Source organism: Centropristis striata, chromosome 16 (genome assembly GCF_030273125.1).
Source record: "Centropristis striata isolate RG_2023a ecotype Rhode Island chromosome 16, C.striata_1.0, whole genome shotgun sequence".
Taxonomy (NCBI): Eukaryota; Metazoa; Chordata; class Actinopteri; order Perciformes; family Serranidae; genus Centropristis; species Centropristis striata.
In genome coordinates, this window is record NC_081532.1 from 34,501,607 (window position 1) to 34,516,352 (window position 14,746).

The following is a 14,746-nucleotide window of genomic DNA, read 5'->3' on the forward strand; positions in this document are numbered from 1 at the left end:
GATTCATATACCTTTAAGAAATTGATTGAAAACATTTAAAGATTAAATATGTAAAGCACCTTGTAAATGGTTAATAATTGGTCTATAAACCATCTATAAACATTACTTAGTTGGTTATTGTAAAGTGTTACTGTTTCTTATACTTAGTTCTTGCATCCTGTTTCTTCTCAAAGAGGCTCGACCTCCAGCAGCCTGTCTGAAGGAGCATTACATCACTTCCTGCTCTCCTGCTTTAGCTGCATTTAAATGTTTCTGCAGCAGAACCACGAAGCAGAAACGCTAATTCTGCCGAAGGACGACGACTCGAACCGAACCCACTCCTCTTCTTCTTCTCCTCCTTTCTCTCCCTCTCCGGTGCAGCCGGCGCTGTGATGGATTGGAGGGCTGCTATCGGATTGTCCCGTGGCCCCGTTAATTCATCACCTCCCTTCTAAAGGTCACGTTTGATTGGCAGGCGGATTATTGATGAGGCTGCCCGGTGAACTAATCAGTCATATCTGTCATATTGAATATGGCGAAATGTCAATAGCTCTGGGGATTCGTTCTGCTCGTGGCTGCTCCTTTAATTAGCGCCATAAAGAAGCTCTGCAGCCTCCTCTAATTTTTTTTATTGTTTTATTTTATTCAGGTTTATTTCACTCTCTCTCCTCTTTATTGCCGTCATATTCTAATTCTGGATATTCTTTACTCCCCTGGCAACATTTTACTTTCCCGCTGTAACGTGCCGGTTCCTCCCTCGGGGATCAATGAAGTTCAGATGTGTGTGTTATCTGGAGCTGGGCGGGTCAGGAGCCCTCAGACTGAATCACAGCGCTGTAATAAGATTATCAGATCAATCTGAGGAGCGTAGAGGGGACGTCCTTGGAACGAGGAATCAGTGACCCCGCAAGGTCTTGAGTTTGATCCCTCTCATCAAACCGCCTCCTCCCGTATTCCCACATTCAAATCAGATCGGCTGCATTAATATTCATAATAAATGATGATTTGACTGATGAAATGTCAAAGCTGTCCCCTGCTCGTTCTCCCTCCCTGTCCTCTCTCTCGTGTTGTGGAAATATTTTGAACCTTATTTTAAAGCGTTCTGACTTACAGAAGTCCAACAGCTTCATCACATGTCGTGATTCTAAATCTGCCTCATATTATGGCTACTTTGTCCCTTTTTGAATCCTTTTCATTCTGCCTTTATATACAACTTTAAAAACAACCTCACTTATACGACCTGATCATTATTTTTTTGACTTTGACTTACTGGATCAACATTTTGAACACAAGAAACACACAAAAAACCCTTAACAAAACAAAAAACACACAAAAAAAATACAAAAAAACACACAAAAACCCCCCACAAAAAACATACCATAAAGACAAAAAACACACAAAAAAACACACAAAAAACCCCCCACAAAAAACATACCATAAAGACAAAAAACACACAAAAAAACACACAAAAAACCCCCACAAAAAACATACCATAAAGACAAAAAACACACAAAAAACCCCACAAAAAACATACCATAAAGACAAAAAACACACAAAAAAACACACAAAAAACCCCCACAAAAAACATACCATAAAGACAAAAAACACACAAAAAACACACAAAAAACCCCCACAAAAAACATACCATAAAGACAAAAAACACACAAAAAAACACACAAAAAACTAAAAAAAATACAAAAAACACATAAAAACGCACAACAAAGCAAAAAAACACTAAAAAAAAACATTAAATCGGATCAATGAAGAATTTTAAATGTTGTTTCCATATCTAACATCTAAGAGGTAAAATCTAGCTCTATATTTTTAAACTAAATATATTTGACCTTATCTCCGGTTTTACTTTTTTGATTTTTGATTTTTTTCCTTGTTAAAGTTTTTTTTTTCGTCAAATTATTTTTATTTTTTACAATTAAAGCTTTTTGTTTGTTTGTTTGCTTTTCCCCTGCAATTAGTTATTGTTGTTTGTGGATACAGTGGACTGAAATTGATGTATTATTTATTAAAATGCTAAAGCATCTTTTGCAGCTTTTCCAACTTGGAATCAGAAACAATAATTCCCAAACAACCCAACTAGAATTAGAAATAGAGTTCTGTTTCTAATGGTGGACCAAAGCATCTTATAAATCAAGTTATCACTCAACCAAGTATCTTAATCTCCCATCCTCCTGTTTAATTAATCAGAAATATACATTAAAAATGATTCATATTAATCCTTTAATCTGCTTTTATCACCTTCTTGATGATAATTATTATTGGATTGGATGTGGATGCGTCACCTGAGACATAAAATGATTATAATACATCACAATAAAACAAAATAATCGCCATTTACAGTCAATAATCTTCCCCTCATGTGTAAAAAATCACGTCTGGCAGCATCGCCAGCAGCAGAAACAGCTCCGGCTACAAACTACAAGCAAAATAAAGAAGTCTTTCCCTTGTAAAGAGCAGCGTCTGATTAGTGGGATGCTGGTAGATATGTTTGCTGCGGCCCTGGTGGCGTGCCCTGAACGCCTCAGACACGGTAAGTATCTGTAATCCCCGGCACGTTCAGGGCCCGCTGAATCATTCAGACCCCCTCTGGCACTCGCAGTGTTTCAGCTCTGTGTTACCTCCGAATAATGCCAAAATGTAAAAGTATTGAGCGGATATATACGCGGTTATAGTGCAGGTTACAGATTCTGAGCTTCTGAGCTGACGAGACGTTTTAATTGCTGTCTCGTGAAATATTTAGAGAAATAAACACACATCCATCCCCAAAAAAATCCTGAAACAAAACGCACGCCATGAATTATGCTCTGCTGGCTCACACATGACACCTTGTGTTAACCACACACACACACACACACATACACACTCCTCGTTCCTCTCTGCTCCTGGGTAATTAGCTGATTAGCTGCTTAATTAGCAGCATGTAATCATGGCGATGGATGAGCTGCCTAATTGAGGAAGTGAAGAGAGGAGAAGGAGAGTCTCAGTGTGGAGGATGACATTCTGCCTCTCCGCAGAGAGTCTCGGCTGAATACAACACGGCAGAATAAAAACACAGAATGGAGAAATCGTCGGTCCGGGGAGCAGAGAGGCTGAGAGAGATCACTGTCGAGCAGAAACCAATCAAATCTGTCCACAAGTGTTTGTCGTGTCTCCTCCAGGGGGACGAGGACTCGCCCGTGTTTGTTGTTGGAACCAAGTGGATTTGATTAGAGAGCAGAAGAATCTCATATCTGAACTTTATGGGAGGAGAATTCTGTTACATTTTGCTGTCAGCAGAATAAATCCGGATTCACGTTCATTTTCAGACCAGTGTTTTCTACTGGGAGATTCAAAAATGTTACGTATGGATTGAAAAAGGGCTGGAAATGTGCCACTTTTAAAGCAAAATTGGGATTAATAATAAAAAAAAATACACAAATAAACGTCCTTAAAGTTACAGAAACCTGTGTGTATGCATATTTTAGGGTGATGTAGATGGTGAAGTGGAGAAATTAAATTTTAGGCATCATTAAACGTATAAAATGTATAAATTTGACTTCATATCACACGTCACAGGTTAGAGCCCCTTCATAATAAATATAAAATAATATAAAATAATAATAATAATAAATATAAAATAACATAAAATAATAATAATAATAATAATAATAATAATAATAATAATAATAATTTAAAATAATAATAAAATAACTTAAAGCAAAATTGTGATTAATAATAATAATAAAAAATACACAAATAAACGTCCTTAAAGTTACAGAAACCTGTGTGTATGCATATTTTAGGGTGATGTAGATGGTGAAGTGGAGAAATTAAATTTTAGGCATCATTAAACGTATATAATATATACATTTCTTCATATCACACGTCACAGGTTAGAGCCCCTTCATAATAAACACCTTCTTCTTCAAATCACACCACCATTTGAATTTATATTTATTTAACTGGATATTATTTAACATTATTCACAATATGTTTTCTGACATTTTTATAGTACATTTTACTAATTAAACTGTTGATGTTCAAGTCCGTTTGCATCAGTTCTACCAGTTGCAGAAGTTTGATTTTTGCTATTTTAGCCACAAATTCAGAACTTTTCGGTAACTCTTTAAGCCATTTATTAATTAATATTAGTTACTTTACTATTTGAACTGTTTATTCATTAGTTTTAGCTCATTTTTAAGCATTTACACATTACTTGTAGTTCACTATTAACACTTCTCTGCTCACTTTGCAAACTATTATTCATGCACTCTAAGCTGCAACACATTGCACAGCTGACTCAATTTTTTTGTTTTCTAATGAAATTGTTACTTACATTTTTTCAAATGAGTTGACCTACCCTACAATTGTGGTGCAGAAGTTACTCTTTGGAGCAGGTGTGTCAAACTGATCTGACACCAGCCTTTTAATGGGTCATTGTGACCTGTTACCTGCTGTAAATGGTTTCTAACAATGCAGATAGATTTGGTTTTATCTGTCCAGTTCTTGAGATAATCATATTTTTTGATTCTGCCTCCACCTGAAGTAATTGCACGTGTATATAGTTTAGTTTGTGCTGATTGCAGGATTGAAAATTAACATTTAAAGTAACAGAAACATGTCTTTCAAGTCACACTATTCTGCTTTTTGTGAATAATATATAGATTAATTGAACGTTTCTGTTTCCAACACACTTCCATTGTATCTGGAGTGAATCAGAGCTTTGTACTTAGGAATCAGGAAATCGTCTTATTTGTGGTAAATTTGCAGAAAACATGGCCCTTAAATTGACATATTTCTTCAATCAACATGTTCATCATCACATTATCTGCTTCTTCTTGCTTCCACAACCTCTGAGTCGACTCTAAATTACCTTGTGTCTGACTTACAAGTCTGCAATAACAACCTTAAAACATAATCAGCAGTTATTTTGTAGTACTTGTTTTTTTACTTCTCCCTTCTGTTTCCACGCTGTCTTGTGAGCTGTAACATTTCCATGAGCATGAGCATCTTTTGTCAACTGTTAAAGGTGTGACATTTATTTATTTTAAATCCATCAGTTAGTTATATTTTTCTTCAAATCCCACCAAATTAACTCAAGCACCCTTTATCCAACACCACCCTTAGGTATCAAATGTTTATTTGAATTTATATATTTTTTAAACTGCATATTATTTAACACTATTCACAACATGTTTTCTTACTTTTTTAAAGGCAATTTTACTTTCTATTCTTGCACTTTTTTTTTGTCATTCAGTTAAACCGTTGATGTTAAAGTCAGTTTTGCCATTTTAGCCACAAATTCATAACTTTTAGTTAACTCTTTAAGCTATTTATTAATTAATCCTAGTTACTTTATACTATTTTAAATGTTGTAGTTCAGTTCCATGAGCACTTTTCTACTGTAAAAGATATAAAAGACATGTAAAATCATTATCTGCTGGTTATTTTAACCATCAGTTCGTTACCATTTCCTGCAACTCCAAACATCGGATATTATTTAACACTATTCACAACATGTTTTCTTACTTTTTTAAAGGCAATTTTACTCTAAATGACCTTATGTCTGACTTACAAGTCTGCAAAAACAAACTTAAAACATAATCAGCAGTTATTTTGTAGCACTTGTTTTTTTAGTCCTCCCTTCTGTTTCCACGCTGTCTTTGCTGTCGGACATGAATATTTCATCTGAAACTTTGACCTTGACCTCCTGGTCGTCCCCTCACGTTATCTGCGTCCACATCACGTAAATCTGCGGCTTGTTTCCTGAAAATTTTATGCAACCGACCTACGCGGGAATATATATATTTATATATATACATGCACTTCCTAATTGAGCTGTGTGGGACGTGGCTCCTGAAGTGCATTTGAAAAGTCCTGAAAAGAAAAACTGGAGGAAAAAGCAGACGGAGAAACAGTCCATCAGTTAGATAAGTGTCCCACACGTCATGCGATCACATCGTATGTGCTGTCTGGGCCGGCGGCGGCGTCCTCAGTGTGAGGTGTCTGTGTGTTTGGCGGCGCTGCGGCACGCCGGCCTATCTGCGAGCAGTGGGAGACAGACAGACAACAGACTCGGATCAACACTCGTCTGATTGGCCCGGCGGGGGGGCAGGGACGCCCACCGACAGCAGAGAGGATAGGAAAATAAGAGAGAGATGGTGGCGGAGGAGCAGGAGGTGTTATTCTCTGCTTTTGTGTTTCTATAGATAAACAGGTTAAGGAGAGGCTAAAGCTGACAGACAGCCCGTTAAGATGCACAGAGTGCATTTGTTTGCAGACAAAAAAAATTGGAGTGTGAAGTTTATTTACTGAGCAGGTAAATACTTTGTCATGACTGTACTGCTAATAGCTGAGAGGGATTCAAAAACTTAAGCAATGCTCCTATAAAATAGAGTTTTGACAGGGTTTTAGAAGGCAGATAAAGATATTTTTCATTGAATCTGATCTATAAAGTTACATTTTTCATGCTAAAATACAGCAATTGCTGCTGGAGTTTCCATGCAGCCTACACTGTAAAAAAGAAAATAGTTGAACCAACTTAACAACCTGGTCTCACAGAAATCCGTGAAATAGCCACGGATTTCGCTTAACTCAAAATCCGTAGAATAGCCACGGAATCGCTCAAATTTCCGTGAAACTGACACGGATTTCGCTACAATGCAAGTTAATCATATTTTTCTGGCGAGATCTTCACCACAAAGTGATTATGTACATTCACTGAGTGAAGATTTAGAAAATAAAACATATATTTCTCGCTAGAAATGTGATCAAAATCCATTTTTATGCAGAAACTCAGTCAAAATATTGATTTTTCACTAAAAATGAGAGAACTGTCCGCCATGTTTTTTGTTCTGACTGCCGGGACCTTGAAAGTCACGTGACTTGGAACAAACCAATAGCCACGGGATACAGCTCATAGTTAACCCTTTATCAGGAAAAGAACCATATTTGGTAACTTGAGTCTTTAGACACGTTTTCCTTTATTGCCATTATATTAAAAAAGTATACAACTAAATTCACGTGTGCTTCTCATATATAAGGTGCTTTAAAAAAGACATTCAGACATTACGCATATGTAATAAGTAGTCTAAAAAGATAATAAATAGTTTAAAGGTAAAAGATAAAGTGGTGATGGATGCAAATTATGTGTTATTGTCTATTTAGGGTTGCTGTGGGAAAGAGACTATATCAAATATAATAATAATAATAATAATGACTCAATTGACCTCAATTTGCAATATAAAAATGAAATATTTTGCAAAAAGTCTTGTAATGTCCTCCAATAACACTTCAGGGTTGACATTTTCAATTTCCAGGAGTGCCCTATTAATAAAGGGTTAAAGGAAGGAGCTTTTTTTTTTTTTTATAAATTTGTAAAAATAAATTAGATTCATGACTTTTAATGCAAGTCTGGTACAGTGTTGTGTGTTCTGCCACAGAGATGCAGAGAATAAAACGGTGATATGAGAAAAGACATGCAGGCGAGCAGACAGGTCAGTGTTTATTCTATCTTTATAAAGATATATATATATATATATATATATCTTTATAAAGAGCACATCTGAATATGTTAAATGTAAACATCACGAGGCTCTGGAGACGAGACAGCTGATCGTCAGGGACGATCTCAGGGACGCAGTCAGGTGTGACGGGCGGCCTCGTCTCTCTCTCTCTCTCTCTCTCTCTCTCTCTCTCTCTCTCTCCTCTCTCTCTCTCTCTCTCTCTCTCTCTCTCTCTCTCTCTCTCTCCCTCCCTCTTTAATCCTTTTATCACTGTCTTTATAACTCGCTCTTCCCATTCCTTTTCCTTTTCCTTCCTTCCTTCCTTCCCGGTTTGAGTTTCAAGATAATAAAAAATAAGAAATTGAGAATAAAAAATAAACTGAAATCAGAAAATATAAATGTGGTTTCAGGAAGCGGCAGTCATACCTTGTCACAGGTTCCACAAGTTTCCTATTAAAAATAATTTTAACGAATTTATAATCACATTTTCTTCCCCTCGAGTTCTTCCGTTTAAAGCGTGACATGTAGTCAGAGCAATAACTTTACCTGCTGTTGAAATTAACTGCCTCACTTCAATCCTCTGACATGTTTGTGAAACTTCATCCTTCGTCCACTATCTGTTAGCATTTCTCATCAAAACCAATAGATTCTGTTAGCCAGAAGCTATTCATCAGCTCACTGGGACCGGTTACTGCAGAATAAACTCTCAGTGGACTGAATCTGACTTCAAGTTATGTTACAATGTTACAATTTCATTTAGCAGACGCTGCCATCCAAAGCAACCAATATTTGAGAGTTCTGGCAGGAAAAATATATATTTTCAGTCTCATCAGCACAAATAAATACAACCCTGATTCCAAAAAGTTGGGACACAGCGTGCATCAAATTCAGAATTGAGAGTTTGAACATACAACATATTTTATTTGTACAGTTTTCAGTTGAAATAATGTCATGTCATATTTAAGACAACGTCCCAGCTTCTTTGTTATTAGAGCTCTCGCTCGATGTGTGAAGAATCATTTGGATGGTTAACAACATCTATATCTGGAGCTGCAGGAGGCCCAATCTTCATAGCTCCCTATTTCCTCCTCCTCCTCCTCCTGCTTCTCCTCCTCTTCCTGCTCCTCCTCCTCCTGCTCCTCTCTCCTCCTCCTGCACCTCCTCCTCCTGCACCTTCTTCTCCTCCTCCTCCTCCTCCTCTCTGCTCTTCTTCTCTCCTCCTCCTCCTCTTCCTCTCTTCCTCCTCCTCCTGCTCCTCTCTCCTCCTCCTGCACCTCGTCGTCGTCCTCCTCCTCCTCTTCCTCCTCCTCCTGCTCCTCTCTGCTCTTCTTCTCTCCTCCCCCCCTCGTCCTCCTCCTCCTCCTCTTCCTCCTCCTCCTCCTCTCTCCTCCTCCTCCTCCTCCTCCTCTCTGCTCTTCTTCTCTCCTCTTCCTCCTCCTCCTCTCTGCTCTTCTTCTCTCCCCCTCCTCCTCTCTCCTCCTCCTCCTGCTCCTCTCTCCTCCTCCTGCTCTTCTCTCCTCCTCCTGCACCTCCTCCTCCTCCTCCTCCTCTCTGCTCTTCTTCTCCCCTCCTCCTCCTCCTCCTCCTCCTCTTCCTCCTCCTCTTCCTGCTTCTCCTCCTCCTCTTCCTGCTCCTCCTCCTCCTCCTCCTCTTCCTCTCTTCCTCCTCCTCTCTCCTCCTCCTCTTCCTCTCTTCCTCCTCCTCCTGCTCCTCTCTGCTCCTCCTCCTCCTCCTCTCTGCTCTTCTTCCCTCCTCCTCCTCCTCCTCCTCTTCTTCTTCCCCTCCTCCCCCTCCTCCTCCTCCCCCCCCTCCTCCTCCTCATAATGGAGTTATCCCATAATAAGGAGCTGAGGTCCCTTGCAGCAGCGTCTCTGCTCCTCTCCTAGTGTGTGTTGCTCTCCTACTGAATGAGGCTCAGATCTCCTCTCTAACATATTAATCATGGGGCTGCAGCGCGGCCTGATGGGAGTTTGAGTCCGAAGCGATCAGCGTCGTCCTTCAGATGGCGCCGTCAGCTGAACGGTAATTATCGGGCGGTGAAGAGGCGAACCACAGGAGGAGGAGATGAAGCAGATATCAGAGGATCAGATGGTTGTTGGGGCTCCCAGCAGGCCGCCGGGCCCCTCAGGAGCCTCACTGCTTTAGAGACATCAAAGCAGCCGTAAGCAGCCCAGTGCATGCTGGTCGATATCCCAACCAACGCCGCGCTCACGCCCACATCCTCTCCTTCCTCCTCTTCCTCTCCTTCCTCCTCTTCCCCCTTATTCACCACGTTTCTCCTCTTCTCAGCCCAGGTTCTCACACTCTTTTTCTCCCAGTCTGTTCCTACGCTCCTCTTCTCATCTTCACTCCTTCATGCCTTATCTTTCTTTTCATTCCTTTCAACTACCCTCCTTCTTTTTTTTTTTTCAAATTTTGCCTTTCCCTCCCTTCCTTTCCTCTCCTTTCCTTTCCTTTCCTCTCCTTTCCTTTCCTTTCCTTTCCTTTCCTTTCCTTTCCTTTCCTTTCCTTTCCTTTCCTTTCCTTTCCTCTCCTCTCCTCTCCTCTCCTCTCCTCTCCTCTCCTCTCCTGCCTTTCTTTCCTCCTTTCTTTCCTTTGCTGTCCTGTCCAATAACTTTCATTTGTTTCCTTCCACCTCTAGTTATTTATGTTTCCTTCTCTTTCTATTCTCCTACTGTAGCCTCCTTTCCTTTCCATGCTTCATCTCCTCACCCTCTCCTTTCCTCCCCTCTCCTTTAATCTCCTTCCCTTGCCCCTCCTCACCTCTTCTCCTTCTCCTCCTCCTCCTCCTCCTTCTCTTCCTCCTCTCCATCTCATCAATACTTTTGATTTCCATCTCTCCTCCATAACGAGCGGCGGAGAGATGGACGGAGTCATATCGATGTTTTTTTTTTCTTCATTTTTTTAAGGGTCACGGTTGTAATTAACATACTGCCGCTCAATCGGTCAAGGTTTCCATCTCACACACACACACACACACACACACACACATTTCATCATTACAGGCGAGCAGACACACCTATCCCCATATGAAGACACACACACTGGTACGGATTCGATACAGCGATTTGTAGGCGAGGTGTAAGGATGGATGCACACATGTGGCAAGTAATTTCCATCAGATTTACCTTCTCGCCGCCGCCTCCTTCACTCCGCCATTAGTTTTCCAGATAGCTCTCAGTGAAAGATATGAAAACAACAGCGGATGTATAAAATATTAGGATTGTCTTCTTGATGATCTGCAGTCACAGTTACACTTGTTATTCAGACGAGATGTTTGAGGTCTGACTGGAGAGAATGGATTTTAGAGCTTTATGTAAATCGCCTCTCTCTCTCCGTGTCTCTTTGTGCTGCTCGTTCTCTCTCTGAACGAGCTGGATGCTACCCCGACTACATAATATTCAGGTTGCAGCTCCTGGCTGACCTTTGTGTGCTTGTGTTGGTAGTCTTCTCTCTGTGGAGGCGTCTCCGCCTGCAGAGCTGCAGCTCCTCCTCCACCTCCTCCACCACGGACAGCTGGAATACACAACAAGACACCACCTCTTACTCACCTTTACTTTCATTTAAAGGCTTGTAACAGTGCTCACACAAGATCCAACAAGATTTAAAATTCATTTAATTTAATGTCTCTTAGAATATTTACATTTATACTTCCTTTAAAGGTTGTGTATTGTAGGCTGGAAATAAATGATTTTGATCGTTTCAGAGAGATTTAGCCTACATTATGAAGCCTTTGTGAACTTTTATTGACCTGGAAATAACTCACTAATAAGTAAACTAATACAATGAATTTACAAATAAACCAGTGCATAGTTTAGCTTGTATACTTTTTCATAGAATTAAACTATGTTTTAATTATTTTTTACTTAAAGTTAACCCGTAATTTACATCTACATTATGAAGCCTTTGAGAACTTTTACTGACCTGGAAATAACTCAATAAAAAGTAAATTAATACAACAAATTTATAAATAAACAAGTGCTTGTTTTAGCTTGCATACATGGTCACAGACACAATAAGATACCACCTTTTATTCACCTTTACTTTCATTTAAAGGCTTGTAAGAGTGCTCACACAAGATCCAACAAGATTTGAAATTAATTTAATTTAATGTGTATTACTTTTAATGTGCTCACTTAGAATATTTATATTTATACTTCCTTAAAAGGTTGTGTATTGTAGGCTGGAAATAAATGATTTTGATCGTTTCAGAGAGATTTAGCCTACATTATGAAGCCTTTGAGAACTTTTATTGACCTGGAAATAACTCAATAAAAAGTAAATTAATACAACAAATGTATAAATAAACAAGTTAACTTACCTTGACCTTTGTAAGACAAAGGTCAAGGTAAGGCTTTTTGCCACAAAAAAAGTGTTGGTTTCTTTGAGTAAAGACCACAAACCAACTAATTTCTGTCAGAGAAATCAGCTACTTGGTAGGCTGCTGATCAGGAAACAATCAAATAAATCATTTTGCAGCAGTATAAATATTTCTGTATGGTTATGGCATGAGATCAAGAAGGTTTCAGTTATACACTGGACCAGACTAGAGAAAAATGGACCTAAATCTAATATTTCCTCATTATGCTGATTAAAAAAGGAAATCAAAATGAATTTAAATGAATTTAGATGAAACATCTAAGACCTGACTAAGTTTTAGAATAAAGGGAATGAAGGTTTTAAAGTGATAAAGGGCCTGAAATACAAACACTCTGAAGCCAAATGATTTTTTCTGGACTGAAACAATAAGCAGCATTCACAGAGTGAAGAGCTGTCTGTACTGTAATTAACTCCGATAAGTCAGATATGGTCACATAATTCTGTCTAAGCTGTCGCTGCAGAACGAGCTGCTGCTGCTTCACTCACTTTGTTACATGAAGAGTTTAACAAAAGACAAACAATAGCTACTCAATGAAAATGAGGCAACAGATTGCACAAAATATTATTAATTAAATCTAACTACGTTACAAGTTGAGTTAATAACAACTTAACAGGAAGTGTTTAGTGTCAATTAAAAATGGACTAATTCTATTGTGTTGAATTCATTCAAAATTCTCTTGATTTATAATTACTTACTTACTTACTTATTAAAGATTATATTTAATGTAGTCAAAATAAGTAGATTCTATCTCAAACATTTTTATATTAAAGTTACTTAAACAACTGCCTCATAATCACGGACGCATTTATATTTAATACATTTTATCAAATATATTAAGTAAAATGAAATGAAATGACTACAGAATAATTTATTACAGTGTATGTCTTTTTTTTTCGTTCATTTTGATACTTTTATTTCCTTTTGGGTGTTTTTATTTCTTCTTTTTGGGTAATTGTCTGTCTTTTTTGGTAATTTTGTGTCTTTTCTGATCATTTTTGTACTTTTTTGGGCAAATTGAGTCCTTTTTGATAATTTTGTGTCTTTTTTGTAATTGTGTTCTTTTTCTGGTCATTTTGTTTCTTGTTTTGTTAATTTGTGTCTTTTTTTTGGTCATTTTGCATCTTTTTTGGTATTTTTTGATCATTTTCTGTTTTTGTAATTCTGGGTCTTGATTTATAATTACTTACTTACTTACTTACTTATTAAAGATTATATTTAATGTGGTCAAAATAAGTAGATTCTATCTCAAACATTTTTATATTAAAGTTACTTAAACAACTGCCTCATAATCACGGACGCATTTATATTTAATACATTTTATCAAATAAATTAAGTAAAATGAATTGACTACAGAATCATTTATTACAGTGCACAAACCCTCCTGATGCTACCAAACATCTTTAATCTTCCTCCTTTTGTTTTGCCTCTAAAATCACTTTAAACACGTCTTTCTTCTCTCCAGAAAGACGTGTTTGATGTGTTCTGACTCCACCTTTCACCTCCACCTCGCTTTCAAGAACGATCACGTTCAAGCTCTTTCTTTTTCTTCTCGACTGAAGCGTTAAACTCCTCCTTCAGGCTGTCTCCTCTGCTCCTCTGCTCCTCTTCAGCGCTGAAGTGGAAGTAATGGCAGAAATCAATACTGGATCAGTTTCTCCTCATCTCACAGTGATTCCTCCAACAGTTTACAGCCAAAAGAAGCCACATATATCCCTCTTTTACCAGATTAGTTTGAGTCTTTGAGTCCCAGTTTCAGCTGCTGTTTCACTTCAGTTCCTCTGTCGGCCAGTAGATGGCAGTAGCTGTCCACCCCGCCACGAGCGCTCCTCCTCTCTCCCTCTGTTGTTCTCCCTCTCTCCTCCTTCTCCTCCTTCTTGTTCTCCTCCGTCCGTCTGACGAAGGGCAACCTGCCAGTGATGGAGACGTACATGTTCAACTCTCCGGTGTCATTTAAACCCACTCTATCTCTTTTTATATCTGTTTTCTCTCTCATTCTGCCTTCAGTGTTTCTCTTCATCTCCGTCTCTCTCTTGTTATTTCTCCACCTTGTTGCATTTCCATCTCTTTCATACATGCATACATATATTTTCTCTTCTTTCTATTATCTCTTTTAGTAGCTGCTTTGTCCTTTTTCTGTCTCTTGCCACTTCTGTTTCTCCTTTTGTATTTCTCTGTCTCTGTCTCTTGTTTGTTATTTCTTTGATTCTTTCATCATCCATTTTTCAGTTTCTCTACCCTCTCTCTCTCTCTCTCTGTTTCCAATTTTCTCCATCTCTCCCTCTCCTCCCTGCTATCTCTGGCTCCATCTCTCTCTTTCCCTCATCCTTCTGTATTTATCCTAATGTGTGTTTACCCGTTACGTCCTGCGGGTCTCGTTTTTGTTCTCTTTCTGTCCTTGAATTAATTCATCTGGAATCAGCTCTGAAGCACCGTCCAGTCGCTCCCCCTCTCCTCTCCTCTCCTCTCCTCTGCTCTGTTTTATCCTTTTTTTTATCCTCTCGTCCTTCCAATCTGTTGCTCTCTCCGCTGTTGAATGCCGTTACCTGTTGGATTCCTCTCTTACCTATGTGTTTTTTCTCTCTCCGTCACTCTCTGCGGTGCTTTCTGTGTCATGTTTTGATGTGACTCCAGGAGGCGCACAGGTCCTGCTGCTATTATTATTAATACTATTTGTATTTTTTTTAACTCGCCCGACTCTCTCTGGTCCCCAGTGCTTCGTGCAGCAGTTGGACGGGTTCATCTCGTGGCTGCAGGAGGCGCTGGACAGCACGGAGAACTGGACGCAGCCCAGACAGGACCTGGACAGCCTGAGGGCGTACCTGGACACACACCTGGTGAGAACACACAATCTGTTGTTCTTCTATACCTGTGAGGACCCTCATTAACA

At 38.9% G+C, this 14,746-nt stretch overlaps 1 protein-coding gene across 1 annotated transcript in view; it reads left to right on the forward strand.

Moving 5' to 3' along the window:
* akap6 (A kinase (PRKA) anchor protein 6) overlaps nt 1-14,746 on the forward strand; it is a 296,322-nt gene that overhangs the window by 94,198 nt on the left and 187,378 nt on the right. Inside the window, 1 exon segment of the mRNA XM_059352817.1 lies at nt 14,571-14,693. Coding sequence (XP_059208800.1) covers nt 14,571-14,693 — 123 coding nt within the window.